The sequence below is a fragment of the Xenopus tropicalis genome, chromosome 8 (assembly GCF_000004195.4).
Source record: "Xenopus tropicalis strain Nigerian chromosome 8, UCB_Xtro_10.0, whole genome shotgun sequence".
Lineage (NCBI taxonomy): Eukaryota > Metazoa > Chordata > Amphibia > Anura > Pipidae > Xenopus > Xenopus tropicalis.
Genome location: NC_030684.2, coordinates 77,653,992 through 77,673,103, shown reverse-complemented (window position 1 = coordinate 77,673,103; position 19,112 = coordinate 77,653,992). Strand labels below are relative to the sequence as shown.

The following is a 19,112-nucleotide window of genomic DNA, read 5'->3' as shown; positions in this document are numbered from 1 at the left end:
CTGTTTTTTTATTACAGAGAAAAAGTTTTTAATAATGTGAATTATTTGATTTAAATGGAGTCTGGGTTGGAGGCTGGATTTGTACTAATAGCCATTACTGTGTGTTTTGTTCACACAAACACAGCCAACCAAGCAATTCCCTATTATCAGACTTATTCCTCTTATCTGCAACACACATTTTATCAGGCTTTTAATTTATTTGTATTATGTCATAAAAAATATTTATTGTACAGCACAGCAGATATGTTGGCACTTTACGTGTAAATAATAACAACAGGAATAATAAAAATCAACCTGCCTGATACGTTAACATTCAGTAACTCTTCTATAGTTGCACACAAGAACAAGCCACCTTGACAAGCCCTAAATATATTTTGGAAGCATTTGTTGGTATCATTTAATGACTAAAATTCAGTAGTACAGTGTCCCTGCGAGGAGTTAAATGAGGGAGGTTTCAGTTGTGTGGTACCCAGAATGCAGTGAGAATTGCACTGACAGCAGCAGCTCACTCCTCCTCCTCCCTCCCTCCCTCTCTCCCTCTCTCCGTCCCTCTTCAGCATCCTCAGCATCCTCACATCCCTGTGGCTCTTTCCATATGCAAAGCAGGACATATATCCAAAGAGATCAGGCCTTGGGATATTCCCAGCATGGGCCACCAGTAAGGGCAATGGGAGACCAAAAGACTGGCATTGGGGGCTTAAGGCTTGCCCCCATCCCAGAGCCAGAAATGGATGGTAGAATCCAGAAGGCTGTGGAGTTCAAGGCAGAAGGAAATCGCTATTACAAAGACAAGAAATTCCGAGATGCTATTGGCAAGTACCACCGGGCTCTGCTGGTGCTCAAGGGCGTCCATGAAGAAGGGGAGGATGGGAAAGGAAATGGCAGGGAAGCAGCAAGGTTGACGGATGCTCAGAAAGTCCGGGTGGAGGCCACAGAGATTGAGTGTTATGACAACCTGACTGGTAGGTGGGGATGGAGGCAGGGAGGGATGTAGGGAGGGAGGGGATGATGTGCAGAGCTACTTTGCTTACTGATGCGGAAGGAAGAGAATGTGGGAATGGTGTATGGCTAAGAGTGGGGGAGTCACAGGCGCACACATTAACCCTTTAAATTCCACAGTAGTGCAAAGCAAGGGAGAGACAGGTGGGTACCATACCTGTGATACAGACACCTGCAGAATTTATTTTATAGGTGTGTGACTAAGAACAAAATGTGCACATTTTTCACCCTTTAACAGGATAGACAAATGACTAGTTGTCAGTTCTGTTTGTTTCTGTATCACCCTGCAGTAGGAGGGGCAGACTCCATATCTTGTGGGTCTCTTATGTGCCAGTGCTGCCCTGCAGTGGGGAGTCCACATGCCATAACTCCATTCTGTCTGCATTATGCTCTCTATAGTCTCTGTCTTCATGGGCATCTGCAGGAACTTTACAGGTGGGGGCAAAGTCATAAACCAAAAGTGGTCTATATTCAAAGACTAAAGCTGGTCATACACACACCGATACTATCGTACGAAACCTCGTTTCGTACGATATTCGGTGCGTGTATGGCATGTTGGCGAGTCGACCGATATCGCAGGAAGCTGCTGATATCGGACGACTCGCCGATCTGCCAGGTTAGAAAATTTTGATCGGGCGCCATAGAAGGCGCCTGACCAAAATCTGCTGTCAGGGCTGAATCGGCAGAAGGAGGTAGAAATCCTATTGTTTCTACCTCCTTATCTGCTGTTTCAGCCCTGACTGTGTGTGGCGGATCTGACGATGATCGTTAGATCGCCACGTGTATGGCCAGCTTAAGTCTGTAATCATTATTTAGGTGTTAACCTGGGTAAACAATATATTATGTAGGAAATGAATCCATTGGCAATGCCCAGCAAACCTCTCATAAGTTCTATATCTAGAGTGTTTATATAACAGAAGTGTATTGCACTGTAGACAACATAATAAGTAAAATACTTTGGGAAGAAAGACTTCATCCTTATGTCTCAGTTCTGGTAATTATGGGACACAGGACAGTTCAATATCCACAATATAGAAAGAAAGGGGCACATGTCCATGGTGTAAACTATCCAATATTTAAATATCAACTAAAATTTAAGGTTTAACGGTTCATCACAAAGCTTGCCAGATTCCAATGATGCTTTATTATATACTTAATGTGAGTGAGTTATTGTTCTGCTGTGTGCTCCCCCTGGAGTTTCTGGGAACAATATTTGGGCAACAACCAACACATTTCAATAGAATCTCATCTAACTTTATCAGGGTTGAAATTAACTTTTATAGAGATAGTAATCTCTTTGATATATTAATGCAGCTTCTTTCTGTGCAAAAGTGTTCAGGATTGGTGCCAAAGAAGTTATCAGGTGCAGGCACAAAAGACCTATGCATTCTATAGTTTAAAACCCACATTAGGTCATTGCAGTCCTAGTATTTGCACCCAAGGCCATCATTCCACCACCCTGTGCATCATACTCAGTGATGTATATTGCACCTAAATCAGAATAATAGTATATACTGTAAATATAAATAGTCATTGAAATCATATTTGGAATTTGCTTTAAAAAAATGGATTGTTTTCAAAATAGCTACCTGTAAAAGAAGTTCTTCATAAAGTTTCTTCGCTCTGTCAGTCAGGGAATTTACATCGCAGGGAAGTACAGGCAACAGCCCTTCTTTTGCCATTTGTGCTATTCATTGGTCCAGTTGGCTGAATTATGTCAATCAGATCACACATATGCAGATTAATGGAGCATGGGCAGTAGCGATCTATGCCTGCGCTCGCTCCACTCCTTACTCGACTGCTGGTAACATCATTCTGAAGTGGACAGGACCTTATACAGCTAGGGTGTTGGTGATCCCCCTTGCTTGGGCAGAAATGAGAGACCTAAGTTTCTATGAGGCACTACCTTTGCAGGTAGCTATTTTGAAAACAATCCATTTTTTTTTTTTTTTTTTAAATTAAACCAAATTGCAAATATAGTTTAAATGACTGTATCTATTTATAATTCCAAACTGTAATAAAGGTGAACCACCCCTTTAATCCATGTGGTGCTAAAGTATTTAAATGGTGGATCCACCACACCTCATGTTTCCTCAATATCCTTTTCTCCACCCCTCCAGAGAATAGGAACTATCGCTAAGACCATGAACCACAAATGATTTTCATTGTGCCCACATTTAACAAAATGTCTGGATACTGGTAATTTCATGTTACCTTTCCTTACAATGATGGGAAATGCTTTTTAAATTGGTATTCCCTACATACTAGACAGATAGACAGACCATGACATACACCACAAATTTAGTTAAACGGGTATAATAACTTCCATACCAGTTCTCGGATGTGTAAATAAGGTTGCCACAAAATCACAAAACTACACTGCTTGCATGATAGACAAGGATACATGCCCTGGTTTCATATTCTTATGAAGATTTGTACCAAGCCCCCCAGTGTACTTGTATCAGACCAATTGGGACTGTATTGTGCGGCTCTTCCTATATAGCATCAGGAAAGACTGAAATTCTTTAATGTCAGAATATGCTGATGTTAATTTCAACATACCCCAATGTTTATGTACACTACTGTATACTACTCTGTTTGAAACTGGGTAAGAAATTGTATGCATTGTTTCTTACTCACCAACCACTATCTTTAGTTATCCTGTTTTGTGCTCCAACAAGAACCTCTCCAGGGTAACCCCTGGCCTACAATTTATTCTAAAATGCCTAATGCACCAACCTTTTAACCCTGAAAAACTGACTCAAAGGAGTTGACTTTTTAACATGCATGGGACTGAAACTGCCTCAATGTAACAACTGATTACAGTTACTTGGTTTAGAATAAAGCTGTGTCGTGGAACCTTTCCCCTTTTTCACTACCAGAACATCTACAACAAGTGTATAGATGATTAGTGTGCAGTCAGACAGAAGGGAAAAGGGGGTAAAAACAGTATCCAGTACAAGTGTTAAATGTAATCACTTTATTATATAGCAACAGTGATATTTTGTATCAGGATAATTCTAACAAATGCATGTCTAACCAGGGACCCCACATTGGTCCAACATTTTTAACTGATTATATTTAGAAAGATTCTTATTACCAGGAGAAGAAACTTATATACATTTTTCATTTTTGCAATAAGTTCCCCTGGTTTAAAGGAGAAGGAAAGGCAAAATCACTTGCGGGTGCCAAAATGTTAGGCACCCCCAAGTGACTTTCATCGCTTACATTGTACCCTGGGATGGTGCCCCTGTACGGAGAAAACAGCACCAGCCCGGGGTATCTGGAGCGTAGCGCTTCCTCCTTCCTGCTTCCTTTTCCGAAAATGCCAGCGGTCGGCGCATGCGCAGTAGAGTGAAATGCAGACTTCTCTGTTAAAGTTCGGCTTTTCACTCTACTGCGCATGCGCGCAAGGCGAGACAGGAAGGGGGAAGCACTGCAGGTACCCCGGGCTGGTGCTGTTCTCTCCGTACAGGGGCACCAACCCGGGATAAAAGGCAGGCGATTAAAGTCACTTGGGGGTGCCTAACATTTTGGCACCCCCAAGTGACTTTGCATTTCTTTCTCCTTTAACAATAGAAAGATTAAGCTGAGGGACAGCTGGAGAACCCTGGGGTATCGAGTCCTGATGCATGGTTTCTCATATGTAACAAATCATCTTCCTAAAAAGCTTTGGGTGGCCAGGTCTTGATTTGCAGAAAGGCCATGTAGGCCTAAGTCTAGGGTGGCAAGTTATTAGGGGTAGTAATGGTGCTCAAGCACCAGGTGTGGGCCAGAGGGAGCGGAAGAGCATTGTCTAATAAGAAAATCTGCTTCCGCAGTGACAGTTCTTCTTCAGAAGATACCATGGTGGGCGTGCTGTTATATGGCAGAGAACATTGCTTAACTGGCATGGTGAAGGTAAATTGGTTCCTGTGGATGACAAAATTAACCTAGCTCTGATATATACTGTATACTAGCCAATGCCAAGCCTGCCCATCACAGTAATAATAATGGGCTAAACATCTAATTAGCTCCATAGGTACATACCTGTCTGGGTAATAATATCACTAAAAAACAGGAACACATTGTTGTTTGAATATATACTTTTTGTGTTACCTTTACCCTAAAGAGGAAGGACTTGAGTGTAAGCTCTAGCATTGTATTCTGTCTCTATCACTGCGACTTGGCATTGAGATGGAAAGGACCCATGTTCTACTGCTCCCATCTCTCTGTAACACCCTGTCTGGGGGGTGGGACAGACTGCAATATCTATAACTCCTGTTTGTCAGTGTGACTGCATAACACTAAAGCCACCACCATACGGTGGGAAGGACAAACTGTATATGTGTTTCATTTCATAAAAAGGCATGTGTCATAAAAAAGTGCACAGTTTGCCCAGGTGCAGTAACCCATAACAACCAATTAAATGCTTGCTTTCAACAGGTGACTAGCAAAAGCTACCTGCTGATGGATTGCTATTGGATGCGATAAAAACTGAAGGAAGCTTTGCAGTGACAGGGATATACCCAGTGCCAACAGTGTCCTTCATTATATTGCTCACTTTAGCTTTCCATAGAGATTAGAGGTACAGCACATTCATGTCTAGTGCAAAAGTGCAGGGGAAAAGTTTCTTTGGAAATATTTTTTAAATATTGGCATTTATGTTTTAGATGTATGCACATACACCTTGTGAGAGATGCAAGGAATAAGAACACTGTTTCCACCAGTGTTAAAGGTGGGATACAATTAGTACCAGGAAAAATGCCTGGTTTTGAAGCAACTAATGCTGATTTCATGTTAGCAGTTTAGGAAAAGCTGAATACGACAAAGTATAGTGAGGTAAAGTGTGCCAGAAGCTAGTGAGCTGGTATCCCAGGAAGGGAGAGATGGCATAGCTGAGTGAGTAGCCCAAGTGTTTACGAGTGTGAGTGTCACAGTGGATGTGTGATAGTCACTGGGGATGGTAAGAAGCCCCGGGAAAAGGTTCTAGAGTGTGAGAGTTACCCTGAAAGGTGAGAGCCTCAAAGAAAAGACAAATCATGAATATGTTTGATGAACTGTTTGCCTGAAGAAGTAGTGTCCCTGTCTCTATGCTACTGATCCTCTGCTTCCCTGCCTACCATAGCTAATTTCCCCTAAAATTTAGGTGTACAGGCAGACAGCATGTCACAATGAGTACAGCTTAGAGTAGGCTGACTGGTCACCCCCTTAAAGGAGAAGGAAAGGCAACTTTAATCGCTTACCTTGTACCCTGGGCTGGTGCCCCTGTTAGGAGAAAACAGCACCAGCCCGGGGTAGCTGGAGCACAGCGCTTCCTCCTTCCTGCTCGCGCTGCTGCTGTTTGTCCGGGACAGGTGCATGCGCAGTAGAGTGAAAGAGCCGACTTCTCTGTTAAAGTTTGGCTTTTCACTCTACTGCGCATGCGCGTGCAGCGCTACAGGAAGGAGGAGGCGCTGCAGGTACCCCGGGCTGGTGCTGTTCTCTCTGAACAGGGGCACCAGCCCGGGGTAAAAGGTAGGCTATTGAAGTCACTTGGGGGTGCCTAACATTTTGGCACCCCCAAGTGACTTTGACTTTCCTTCTCCTTTAAGAGTACATTGGAGTTGAAGACATCCATTTGAAAGCTCTGCGGAATGCTTTTTTATAGGCAACCCCAATAAAGAGGTTGATCTGGTTGTGATATTTACAATAAGACTGGGACACCATAACATAGAGTCCCTTAATTGCCAACAGTTTTCCAGCAGAAGGGAAAGATAGGGACAGGGAAGTAGTTTCTCTTTCCACCGTTTACATCCCAGTGAAACAGTCTAGGGCTGCAGGAAGGGTTCCCCACAGACTAAAAACAGCAACTGACAGTGGAGCAATGTACAGTGGAGTTAGAAGTGGATGTTTGATGCCCCAGCCTGCTGGCTCTTTAGGGGCTGTGTATCTGATCATTTGCGCTCCATTACAATATGCACAGCAGGTTCTGTAATGAGCTCTCTGTGATGATATAATAAAGGTGGGCCCCAGACAGCAGCGCATAATAATTACAGAGAACCACTCCTAAATGCTCATCCCACCTCTTTCTCCATCTGCCCACAGCCTGTTTGCTGCAGTCGGAGCTGGTGAACTATGAGCGGGTAAAGGAATATTGCCTGAAGGTGTTGGAGAGACAGAACAGCAACTTCAAAGCCACCTACCGAGCTGGCATCGCCTTCTACCACCTAGGGGACTATAGCAATGCCCTGCTGTATTTGAAGGAAGCCAGAAGGCGGGAGCCCTCAGGTACTGTACTGCACAGGGGCCTGGAGTGTAATATTATATGTGTATGTATGAAGCCTAGGCATGCAGTGCTTTTTTAAATGAATTTCATTTCCCTGTTACAGACACAGTTCCTTTCAGTCTACAGAGGTACAACTCTATGGGTCATTTAATGGCTTATAAACAGTTCATAGAGATGTACTGCATTATAATCAATGTTACTTGTGCTGCCACTGATACCTGGTAACATAGAATAAATGACAGTACTTCAATCCAATTTTTATTAGAAGTGGCCCAGCACCAGCCAGAGTCGACACCTTTACTTTTACAGGTAATCTGGGCAGAGATGTGGGCAGTGATGACACGGAGGCAGGGTGGGCGGACATCAGGGAAGGGTCTACTGACGTCGGGGGGGCTATGACTTAGTGATCGGCAAAAGAGGTCCTCTGCACTCACGTATTCCCTTTTTTTGCTATAGTTAATACAGGAGCAATGGCCAGCTCCATGTTGTAGCTCCCATCATTCCCAGCTACAGTCAGTTGATCCCAGCGGTGGAGCCAATAAAAACGGCAACCATTTGGGAGCTTAATCTTGAAAGCAAGTAAGATGCAGGTAAAGCTCAGCCCTGTGTAAAATGTATAATAAAGCAGTAGAATTCTTAAAGGAGAACTACACCACCCCCCAGGTATAAAAGCTCCCTTAACTGGCCTGCATCCACTCCCTGCTTCCTGCATCCACCCCCCTTGCATAGTCTATAACTTTAAATACTGGCCCTACAGAAAAACCCAACCTTAAAAAGAGCAGAGCAGCGCAGTAGCGTACCTGGGTGCCACACTGATACAGTATGCCAGCTTGAATATATTGCAATATATGGGTGAAGACACATGGATGGATATCAAAATGGAAAGGGGAGAGAGAATGCATTTTCATACCAAAATTCACTCTATGGGGCTGATTTACTAAGTCACGAATTCCAACCGAATTGGAAAAATTCCGATTGGAAAACGAAAATTTTGCGACTTTTTCGTATTTTTTGCAATTTTTTCGGCGCCTTTACGACTTTTCGGAAATTATCGCAACTTTTTCGTTACCAATACGATTTGCGCGAAAAAACGCGAGTTTTTCGTAGCCATTCCGAAAGTTGCGCAAAATCTGGCGATTTTTTGTAGCGTTAAAACTTGTGCGAAAAGTTGCGGCTTTTTCGTAGCGTTAAAACTAGTGCGAAAAGTCGCACCTTTTCCGTATCGTTAAAACTTAAAAGGCGTGATGTTTCGCGCAAGTTTTAATGCTACGAAAAAATCTCGACTTTTCGCGCAAGTTTTAACGCTACGAAAAAATCGCCAGATTTTGTGCAACTTTCGGAATGGCTACGAAAAACTCACGTTTTTCGCGCAAATCGTATTGGTAACGAAAAAGTCGCGACAATTTTCCGAAAAAATCGCAAAATACCGATCATTACGAAAAAGACGAAATTGGACGCATTCGGCCCGTTCGTGGGTTAGTAAATGTGCCCCTATGTGTCTGCACCCAGGCCAATGTTGTGCCTGTAGGTGCAGTAATATCAAGAAACGTTGGATAGGCTGTTATACAACCTGAGTTTATATGCAGGTTGAGAAACCTCTGACTGTAGCCTTATGTTATTTTGTTATTGATAACACTTTGTCCCATCCATGTTAGTCATAGGAATTGCTGGGCTGGATAAATCCCTATAAGCAATTTGGTGGCCCATCCTTCCTGCTATAGGGCTCTATAGATTTGCCTGTAAAAAATAATTATTTTAACATAATTTAGCTTACAAATGTGTGTGGTGTAGGCCCACTATACAGAAAATGTCTATAACACTGGTCTTAAGGTTCCCACCTTTTCTACAAAAAAGTTATTTCGTCAGTATTAATAATACTGGAATCAGACATCATTTTAGCATACCAGTTAGGTGGCAACTTTAACTGGTCTGTGTGAGCACAATACAGCACATATCTGCAAATATTCCTGTGTGCCAACAACCTAAGGAGGAAGAATATTGAAATCCAGTATATCTGAATAGGGTTATACAGATTTCTGCATAGCCCCTCCCAATACATTTTTCTCTACACATACCTATATTAAGGGTGTGTAAAAGCTTCTTTTATTCTAGTAATACTATTCAGAAAAACAACCATTTAACTAACTTTTTATTTTTGTGGGTATTTTTTACACAGAGAGGCTTTGATTTGTGATATAATGGCATGTGATCTGGTACTGCATGTTTGCCTGTGGTTTACAAAGTGTTTATGTGATATCATGAGATATTTGGATGTGTTTTCCTTTACTGATATACAGTAATTATGCTTTGTGACATATACAAACAGATTGAGGAGTGAGTGGGTGGAATATGCCTTTTGTTGAGTAATGATTTTGCTTCTATAGTCTAGAAAGGAAATCAATTTTATTATGACCTGTTTTAGATCTGGTTAGTTATCCTGCCCCATTTATGTTGCTTTAAAAAAAAAAAAAGTAAGGTTCCAACTGACAAGGAAGACATTTGCTGCTGACTTGGTCACTCCTGACTAGTTGGCAGACTACTGGCCTATGTAAGGGGACAAACATCCATACTGAAAACTTCTGACTACCCCAGTCTCTTTTGCAGGGATATTTGTCTGTGTTATCTATAGGTTGCATTCCATTCACATTAATGTAAAGTATGAAATTAGAGCTCACATAGTAAAATTCCCTCACTCTCTATTCCTCTGGGATTTTTAGAGGTGTATTTATCAAATGGTGGATTCTAACTTTCACCCATTGATACATTTGCCTCTAAAATTTACATGGGAATGTAAAGAGAGTATGAGAGAGTGGAATTTTACCGTGGTGACATAATAGTGAGTCTAAGATGTTTTAGTGGATATGAAAACACTGTGTGTGCCATTGCCCTTATCTATATCTGAATATTACATTATCATTATTATGTTGTTCTAATATAGTATGGTTCATACCATATCATATGGCCATACATTCTACAATACGATCTTTCCCATGACCATTGGTCGTGAAAGATCCTTTGTCCACTCTACTAATGTTAAGAGCTGAACCAATTATTAAGTATTAATGTTTACGATGTTTGGGCACCCTCAAAGGCGCCCCATCAAAATTTTCAGACCTGTCCCATCAAGGAGATAACCGATATTCAAGGCTTTTACCGACACCAGTTGCCTCATCTCCCACCATCCACACACTGATTATCGTTCGTGCATATGATAGTATCTTTTCGTACAATAACATTGGTGCATGTATGGCCACCATTACACTTGGCAACAAATCAAAAAGTCAGAATAGATTTAAATGATGTAAAGGTGGCCACAGGGCTGCTACTACCATGAGGCAAGCAGCGCCCCTGAGTTTACCAGGGACGGCAAAAAGCTGTTCCTGATAACTTTAAGAGCTGAATTTCCATTTTTTAAAATGGAAATTCAGCTCTGCTAGTGCAGAGAGCGCAATTGGCCGTACAAGGGCAGAATTAAGCTGCCAATTCAGGTCCTTTAGACCAATTCGCCAGCTTATCTACCCGTGTATGGGCTCCCTCGAAGGGCCTACCTGAACAAGATCTGGCCTAAAATTGGGCAAATCTTGATCAGGCAGGTTTGATTTTCCATCAGAAAGAGGACCACATCGCCTTGATGATGCAGCCCCGCTTGACAAACTCGCCAAATGAGTAAATCTTCCCGTGTATGGCCACCTTTAGCCAGAAACGAATTAGAGATTTTGGGACTTGCACAAAGGGAATTGGGAATGGGGGAAAGGTATGGCTTCTTGTAGAATCCTTATTTCTAAAACACATTTCCTAAGCAAACATATCTTTATAAGTTTTTCCAAAGTTATCGTTTAAAGTTCTGGCTATTGTGTTAGATTGTTAGATTGAATCTCTCACTTCTCTATTTTAGATACCAATGTTCTTCGGTACATCCAGCTGACAGAGATGAAGGTGCAGAGATCCAGCCAACAAGAGAGGAAAGGATTAAAAGAAGTTATTGGATAACTAACTCCTTCCCTCATACATTCTCTAGCCCTTTATCAGACTTAGGATGCCATCTAAGGAATGGAATGACCTGCTGCAATGTAAAGCCATGGCCAGCTAAACCAGCCTGTTTTAGTATCCGCCAGTGTATGAGGATACTGAATATAATCAGGAGAGTACCACTAGCCAGATGTCAAACTGTTCAAGTGTCTTTCTGAAAAAAAAAAATCTGTCTAAAATCCACATTTCTCTTTTGCTCACATTGACTACCTATATGTAAATATATGTTTGTTTGTATAGATGTATATATATATATATATATATATATATGCATATAGATATATATATATATATACCTATATAATATATGAGACCTCTGTAGTGCTTATTGAGTAAGCCTCATGTATGATTTATAAAACCACAACGATGTTCAATAGACTTGGCAGTTTTTCTCTGCACAGGCATATAATAGCTATAGTCTGAATACCCACTGATGGTCTAGGGCAGCGTTTTTCAACCACTGTTCCGCGGCACACTAGTGTGCCGCGAGATGTTGCCTGGTGTGCCGTAGGCAGGGCACCAATGTACTAGGGGGGCACTGCTCTTGGCACCAATGTACTAGGGGGGCACTGCTGCTGGGCACCAATGTACTAGGGGGGCACTGCTGCTGGGCACAGAGTTAAATTTTTTAACATTTTCTAATGGTGGTGTGCCTCGTGATTTTTTTCATGAAACAAGTGTGCCTTTGCCCAAAAAAGGTTGAAAAACACTGGTCTAGGGTTTCAGATGACTGTTTAGATTAAGGGCAGATTAAAGTTCAGATTAATGCAACAGCACACATACAGTAGCATTTGTATACAGACGGAGGAAGCGATGCACTGTCATGCACTCACCCTTTTAGTTCAATTGCCAGGCCTGGTGTTGGCCTGTGTGGAGCTATACGGAGTGAAGATTGGCCTGAAAACACTAAAGCATACATTTTCAGGCCAATCTGTGTAGCTCCACAAAGGCTGATGGAATAGTGTGCTATCACCAGGGAAAAACACCCTTAGGTGACAAGTGCCTGCAAAAAATAGCCCAGTCTGCTAAGGTCCATAATATAGGCCCATAATAAAATAAATAAATGTGGCACTGTATAGGCGCAATTCATGCTTTGCAAACTAAAAAAAAAGACATGAATGTGGCAGTGTTTCAGGCCTGCCTGGGCCATTTGTCTAGAATCAGATGGCATGCATGACCAAAGTCATCCTTACACTTTACAGCAAAAATGAAAGGCTTCCAGCACTTTTGCTTTTACAGGTTCCATTTGTTCTTATACATATATATCTAATGGTATAAGTGCAAGTTGTTTTAGTGCCCCTACATTCCTCAGGGTGCAGAGCCAGGAAATACCTACGCTTTAGAGGGCACTAAGGAAAAATACTTTTTTTCTGCAATCTTTATTTGACTTTATTTTGAATTTAAATCTACAGAGGCAATACTGAAAACTCTATTTTCTACACAGAAGAGATTTAAACACAAACAAGGTTCACCCATCCTTAAATAGAGAGGAGAATTCACCTTTGCACCTGTTCCTAAAGTCTTTAGTTGCTAATTTCCCTTTTTCCCCTGTTTACACTGGTAACAAAAATGCCATCAATGTATTCATGGGACATTTGTTATGTCTGTTGGGTTTAAAACGGGTTTATGGGCACTGATGTTTGTGATAGCATGTTAACAGAATCTCATTACAAGGTTTAAAGCTATTTTTACATTATACAACATCAGTGACTCAAGCCCAAATAACCCTGACGTAGGGGAAAAAAAAAACGATTGATAAAAAGATCAATAGAAACGCAAGGATTCACCACAGAAGGATCCCAAGGGGTTCATTCACAATTCTGATGAGCTTTGTAACATATTTGCTCATTAACAATTTGCAGCAGAGCCAGCGGTTTCTGTCAATTAAGCATAAGCCCTACAGAGGCAGAAGTGTGTATCATAGACTCCTGGTACAAATTAATACAGTGTAGAACGTCTGACTGCTGTTCCTACGTAAATGAAGTTACATGTTCTGGCTAGGTGAAACAATGCTGTGTTGGTCACATACTGATTTATCAAGCCACCAAATGAATACTGGACTTTTGTTTTGTAAATAAAAATAGAAAATTTTGTTTGTGTACTTCCCCCTTTCAATTTTTTTTTCAAATGTATCCTGTATAACAAGATGGATTCCTATTTTGCCTGTGGTCATACAGTTCCCCTGTTGGAAAAGGATGTCATGTGGTTTTATAGAGTGCAAAGACATTAATCCCTCCTGTGATTGTCAATATTTTCCATATTTATAGACACTCAGACAATATGACCTTAGGTATTAGTTTAAGGTATTAGTTTAATTAGGGGATGTTCACATTCAGCGAAGCAGCACCAATTTAGAAACATTTACCAAAATAAATATTTTTCCAGTACATATCATTCTTCAAACTAACTGCTAGCAAACTAAGTGCCCTGTCTCCAGAATGCTGATACAGACTTCGTCATCTTAAAGTCCTGGCTTTTCCTTGCTTATTTCAATATGGTTAATTGGCAGCCACTAAAAGTAATGGGATGCAAATCAGTCAGGAACACTGCATCAGGAACAATGATTAGATAAGAGCTTTCTAGAAAAAGAGTGGCATTCTGGAAAAAGGTTCATTTTGGTAAGCGCTATAGCATTGGTAGTACTTTATTAGAAGGTTAACATGTCTTCAAAAGTACGTTATATTTAATCCTATTAATCCTTTTGCTTGATTGCAAAGAATATTCATAGATATAGCTTGGAGGTATGTTAAAGTAGCAGGCAGAGAGAGAGGTGGTGTAAATAGGCCCTGGCAATTTTATTACACAGAAGCACAAAAAGCCCCCTGCTAGGCCCACTAAAAAGTGACTGGCTATAGTATCTTACATCAGCTCCTCTGGCATTGGGCAGAATACACAGATCAACAGTCTGGACCTGGCTCTGCCAGTCAATGTAAATTACGACAGCACAAAGAAAGTGATTTTCAGAAATTAAATGCTTAATTCTCTTTTACCATGAGGAACAGTTAGAGTTGGGCTGGATTTTTGTTTTCCAGAGCTACTTCCATCAAGAAGCTGAAGGTACTTCTCTCTCTCAGACAAGCATTCTGTTCTTCAACTTCTTCTAGAGAATTCCACAACTACACTGCTTTGCTATTTTAAAACCCCCAGAGAACACAACTTGGCATCATTTATCAACACTGGGCAAATTTCCAAAAGGGCAGTAACCCATGCCAACCAATCAATTTGTTGCATTCATTGTTCTACCTGCATGTAGCTAAAAAAAGGCAGATTTGCCTATTGTTGATAAATGAGCCCCACAGGTTAGTAGTTTGTGTGCCACAGGCACTAAGTGTGTCTGCGTCCATCATGGATCATGTACAATTTGGCTGTAACCATGATGGTCAGGTTGCACAAATTTACTGTTCCAGCCTATAAATCTGCTCATTGCTAATCTTTAACATGCAAAACAACTGTGGATTTTTGTTGCCTGGGTGTGGTAAACCATTACCTGTTGTCTGGCACACACAGACCAACTTACACAGGAAGGTGAAGGAGAGACCAGGAGCTGTTACTGGTATTTCATTTGGATACTAAAACTGCAATAAACACAATAAACATATTCTGCAATTGTGGTTCACCCTTTTCCCCAAAACAGTTTCTGCACAGAGGGCATCTAATTTCTGCCCCAACACAGAGAGATAGCTGAGCAATTTGTGCCCTGTTCCACTGGTGCAGATTCACAGCTGACTGTAAATGGCATGCAAAGATGTACAACTTTCACTCACCATTTAAATGTAGTACTTAGGTCCCTTACTAGAATGCCATTCAGCATGCATTAGGAGAAGAGTCTGTGCTAGCAAGGCGCAGCATAAGCCCTGTTTGGACTTCTTTGGGCAGATATGCTCTCTTGTGAAGGGTGGCAATGTGAGCAAGGGTGCAGAACACAGTGCCCCAAGCAATGAAGGAATAGGAATCATTTTTCATGGAGAGAAGAACTGCCCAAATGATGTAGAAAAATTAGACTATAAGAAAAATTTGCCTTTAATTACGCATTCAAAACAAATTAACAAGGTGCTTGTCTTCATATGGCATCGAAATACAACAGACTCTCATATATAAGATTGCAGTCCTCGCACCGGTGCAAGCAGCAGGCCCTGAGGGGGTATGGGCCCAGCACTCACATATATATAATGGCAGTCCTAGAACCGGTGCAAGCAGCAGGCCCCAAGGGGGTTCGGGCCCAGGACTCACATATATAAGATGGCAGTCCTTGAACCGGTGCAAGCAGCAGGCCCCAAGGGGGTTCGGGCCCAGGACTCACATATATAAGATGGCAGTCCTTGAACCGGTGCAAGCAGCAGGCCCCAAGGGTGTTCGGGCCCAGGACTCACATATATAAGATGGCAGTCCTTGAACCGGTGCAAGCAGCAGGCCCCAAGGGGGTTCGGGCCCAGGACTCACATATATAAGATGGCAGTCCTTGAACCGGTGCAAGTAGCAGGCCGCTAGAGGGTGCAGGCCCAGGACTCACATATATAAGATGGCAGTCCTTTAATCGGTGCAAGCAGCAGGCCCCAAGGGGGTGCAGGCCCAGGACTCACATATATAAGATGGCAGTCCTTGAACGGGTGCAAGCAGCAGGCCCAGGTGCACCCCCTGGTAGTTCCACCACTGTACCTCAGGCCTCTCCCAGGCCACCACAATTTAGAAGGTCACTGATTTGTGGTGAGGCCTAGGGCAGCACAATTTTAGGGGTGGCATATTGCCCAGCCCACCTAAACTTGAAATAAACTTTGGAGCACTGGGGACAGAATGTGCAGAAAACTTCAGCGCATCCTGTCCCCAGTGCTCCGTATGTGAGCTGGATGGGCATGATCCTGGCCAGGGGCAGGGAACAGGGGTGGCCTCTGCACACTGAAATTGTAAATCAGGTTAGCACAGTATAGAGATAACTTCTCTCTATAAGTCCGGCTCTACACAGCCTACTTCCAAGTCAGCTTCACTGCTGCACTCTCTTCAAACATTGTCTTTCTCCAGGCACAGCCACAAGCAGGGTCGGACTGGGGGGTGCAGGGCCCACCGGGGCTACTGCCCCAGGTGCCCTGCAGGTGCCCCTGCCAGCCGCATCCCCCGCACCCCCCCCCACAGGGCCCCCGCTGAGCGACCCCACAGGGTCCCCAACCCTATGTCCTCCCCTGAGCATGCATAATTGAACACATCAGGGGTGGAACGGTAAGCAGGGGGAGTGCTGGCAAGGGTCGGGTCAGGGCCACCAGGGTTTTTCTCGGTATCCCGGCAGCCCAGTCCGACCCTGGCCAAAGGCCCCATGGGACTCACTTTCTCTCTCAAGCTCAGGTATGCTGACTCTCTTTATTAAACACTCCCTGTGTCTCAGGCCTCCTCTCAAACACTAGGAGCAACCAGGACTGTGTCTCTCCTTCACACATCCAAGAAAGAGCCCACAGATATGTGAACAAACCTTTTACCTTCACAGGCTGCTCTTCTCTCAGATGCCACATAATTACCTGACTGAGTGGGAATATTAACCTTATCTCCACTAGGCATCCCCCTGCAGTCCACATTATGCACCTTAAATGCACACTTTCCTGTACATTTTAGGTAAGACAGTGATGTTCTCTAAACACAGTCGCTATAGTCACTGAGTGATGCCGCTGTAGTTGCACAAGGGAGCTTCTAGAGGTAGTTAGTTGGTTTAAGCAGAAACTTCACCTAAACATGTACTTTTAGTATCTTGTGGGCAAATGCAATCTTAGCAACACTTGAACCTGCCTTTATTTTGAGTAATTAGTTATTTGTCTTTGTGTTCTGCCAAAACAATTTTTAAGCAGTTTTCACCATACAGCAATACTTATTCGATCATCATGAACATATTCCTGTCAGAGATGGTGACATTTATCAAAGATAGAGAGGATATTTCTCAATTTATCACAAAACATTTGGCTGCTCGCCATTTTTTGCTCAATAGAGTGTTAGGGCTCAATTCTGTTCTGGCCTCTAACACCCTCTAATTTGCTCATCCCAACTGCAAATTTCTTACAGTTTTTTTCCAAAGGAAGTAAATTGTTAAATTTGAAACGGGAGATTTTTTTTCTTCATACCATAACCACTATTCTTATATAAAAAACAAACTATACCTTTAACTCTTTACAAATAACTGCTTTGGAGAACTTTGTGTCCTTCATTTTGTTGTCCTGATTTTGACAGTTACCTGTAGATGTTGCCAGCTGTCTTTCTTTAATTACATTATAGCGTCACAGAACCAAGGACATCAGTAAAAAATATACTGTATAAGCACCACAAACGATAGGGATTAGAAAATAAATTAGTTTATTTTACATTTTTAGTGTGAGCTTCTGATTAATAGCATTGTTTCTGGGGTCATAACCTCTTAATGTGACATCCTGGGAACCAATGGATTGCGGTAAAGCCAAAAGAGATTTAATCACCAAAATTGTTCTTTAAAAGGTGAAGTTTACTTTCAGATAAAGCAAAGTGCAATCTTTTAAGAGAATTGCAATTCATATATTTTTTAAAAAATAAGACTTTCTATTCTGCCTCTGTCTCCATCTTGACATTTGTACCACCGTTATTTTATTTTTAATACGACTTGTCTATTCTGACTGCCATAAGTTGCTTGAGTTCAAGTGGCCATACATGGTAAATAAAAGCTGGAGAGTCGGCAGCTGGCAGGCCTGCCCAACTGATTTATGACTAAAAATCTACTAGATATCAATCAGATAGTTTTGAAAATGGCATTGGACAAGGAGCACAATAACGCGCTGATGGGGCTCCCATAAAATGGTCCTCCATAGGCCTCAGTAAAAGATCCAATCTTTGGCCCCAGGGCCAACAATTATATCAGGCTTATATGATTGTTGGTCCTGGTACCAATGACTCAGTCACGTACTGCTTGTTTGGTGGATCTGGCAGTGTATGGCCATCGTTTTAACATATTTTACATTTGTGCAAAGACAAAATCAAGTTCATCACATCATGTTTGTTTATATTGGGTATGGGGGGACCTATGCCCATGTCCATGCACCGGTTACAAAATTAGATTGTGAGAAGGGAGGGGGGAATGTGAGGAGTGCAGCAACATCTAAGAAGTTCTGAAAAGTGAAAGTAACTGTCTGCCCCACCTTTATACCTAAGGCATAGAGGCAGGACAGGCAATATATGATTGACAGTTGGGATTTTTAAATGCTTTTATAATGGGTATGGATGTGTTAATAAAAAAATGAATTTAATTTGAAATTTTATTATACAGCTTTTTATGCCTGGGTGACAGGTCCACTTTAAATGTATAGAGCTATTTGTCTCTCTTTTCATGCTCTGTCCTACTCATTTTTCAGCTTCCATTCAAACCATTGAACCATTGTCCTCCCAAGGAAAGTGGGAGCACAGCACCCATAAAATCCCAAACAGGAAAGCTGCACAACAACAGGCTACAATAAAAAAAAACACAAAAACCAGTAGCAAATTGTAAAATAGTATAACCACATACATCATTCTAAAAGTTATTCTGTAACTGAACTGCTCTTAACTCTGTAAGTTGAAATGTATGTCACTTTTTCTGTGTATGGATGGGGCAGACATACATACTAATGTGGAGCCTCTGCACATTACCTAGAATTTGGATGTGAATTAGTCAGCCAAATCTCAGATCCAGCTACGATGAAACCACAACCAACAACATTCTATGAGATAGACAGCTGGGCCAAATGATCAGCTTACCAAAAATGTGCAAAGTCTGCATTAGGGCAATCCTCTCAGTTGTTTATGGCAGGATAACCTGTAGTGTTGCTAACATCTCAGAAGACCTTGGGGCTGCAAAGGA

General features: G+C 42.0%; 1 protein-coding gene across 1 annotated transcript; it reads left to right on the top strand.

Annotated features, from left to right (window-relative positions):
• Window positions 1–533: 533 nt before the first annotated feature.
• On the top strand, window positions 534–13,376 carry ttc9b (tetratricopeptide repeat domain 9B). Its single transcript, NM_001078791.2, has 3 exons — window positions 534–962; window positions 7,066–7,248; window positions 11,142–13,376. The coding sequence occupies exons 1-3, from the start codon at window positions 596–598 to the stop codon at window positions 11,234–11,236; spliced, it is 645 nt and encodes a 214-aa protein (NP_001072259.2). The 5' UTR covers window positions 534–595; the 3' UTR covers window positions 11,237–13,376.
• Window positions 13,377–19,112: the final 5,736 nt, after the last annotated feature.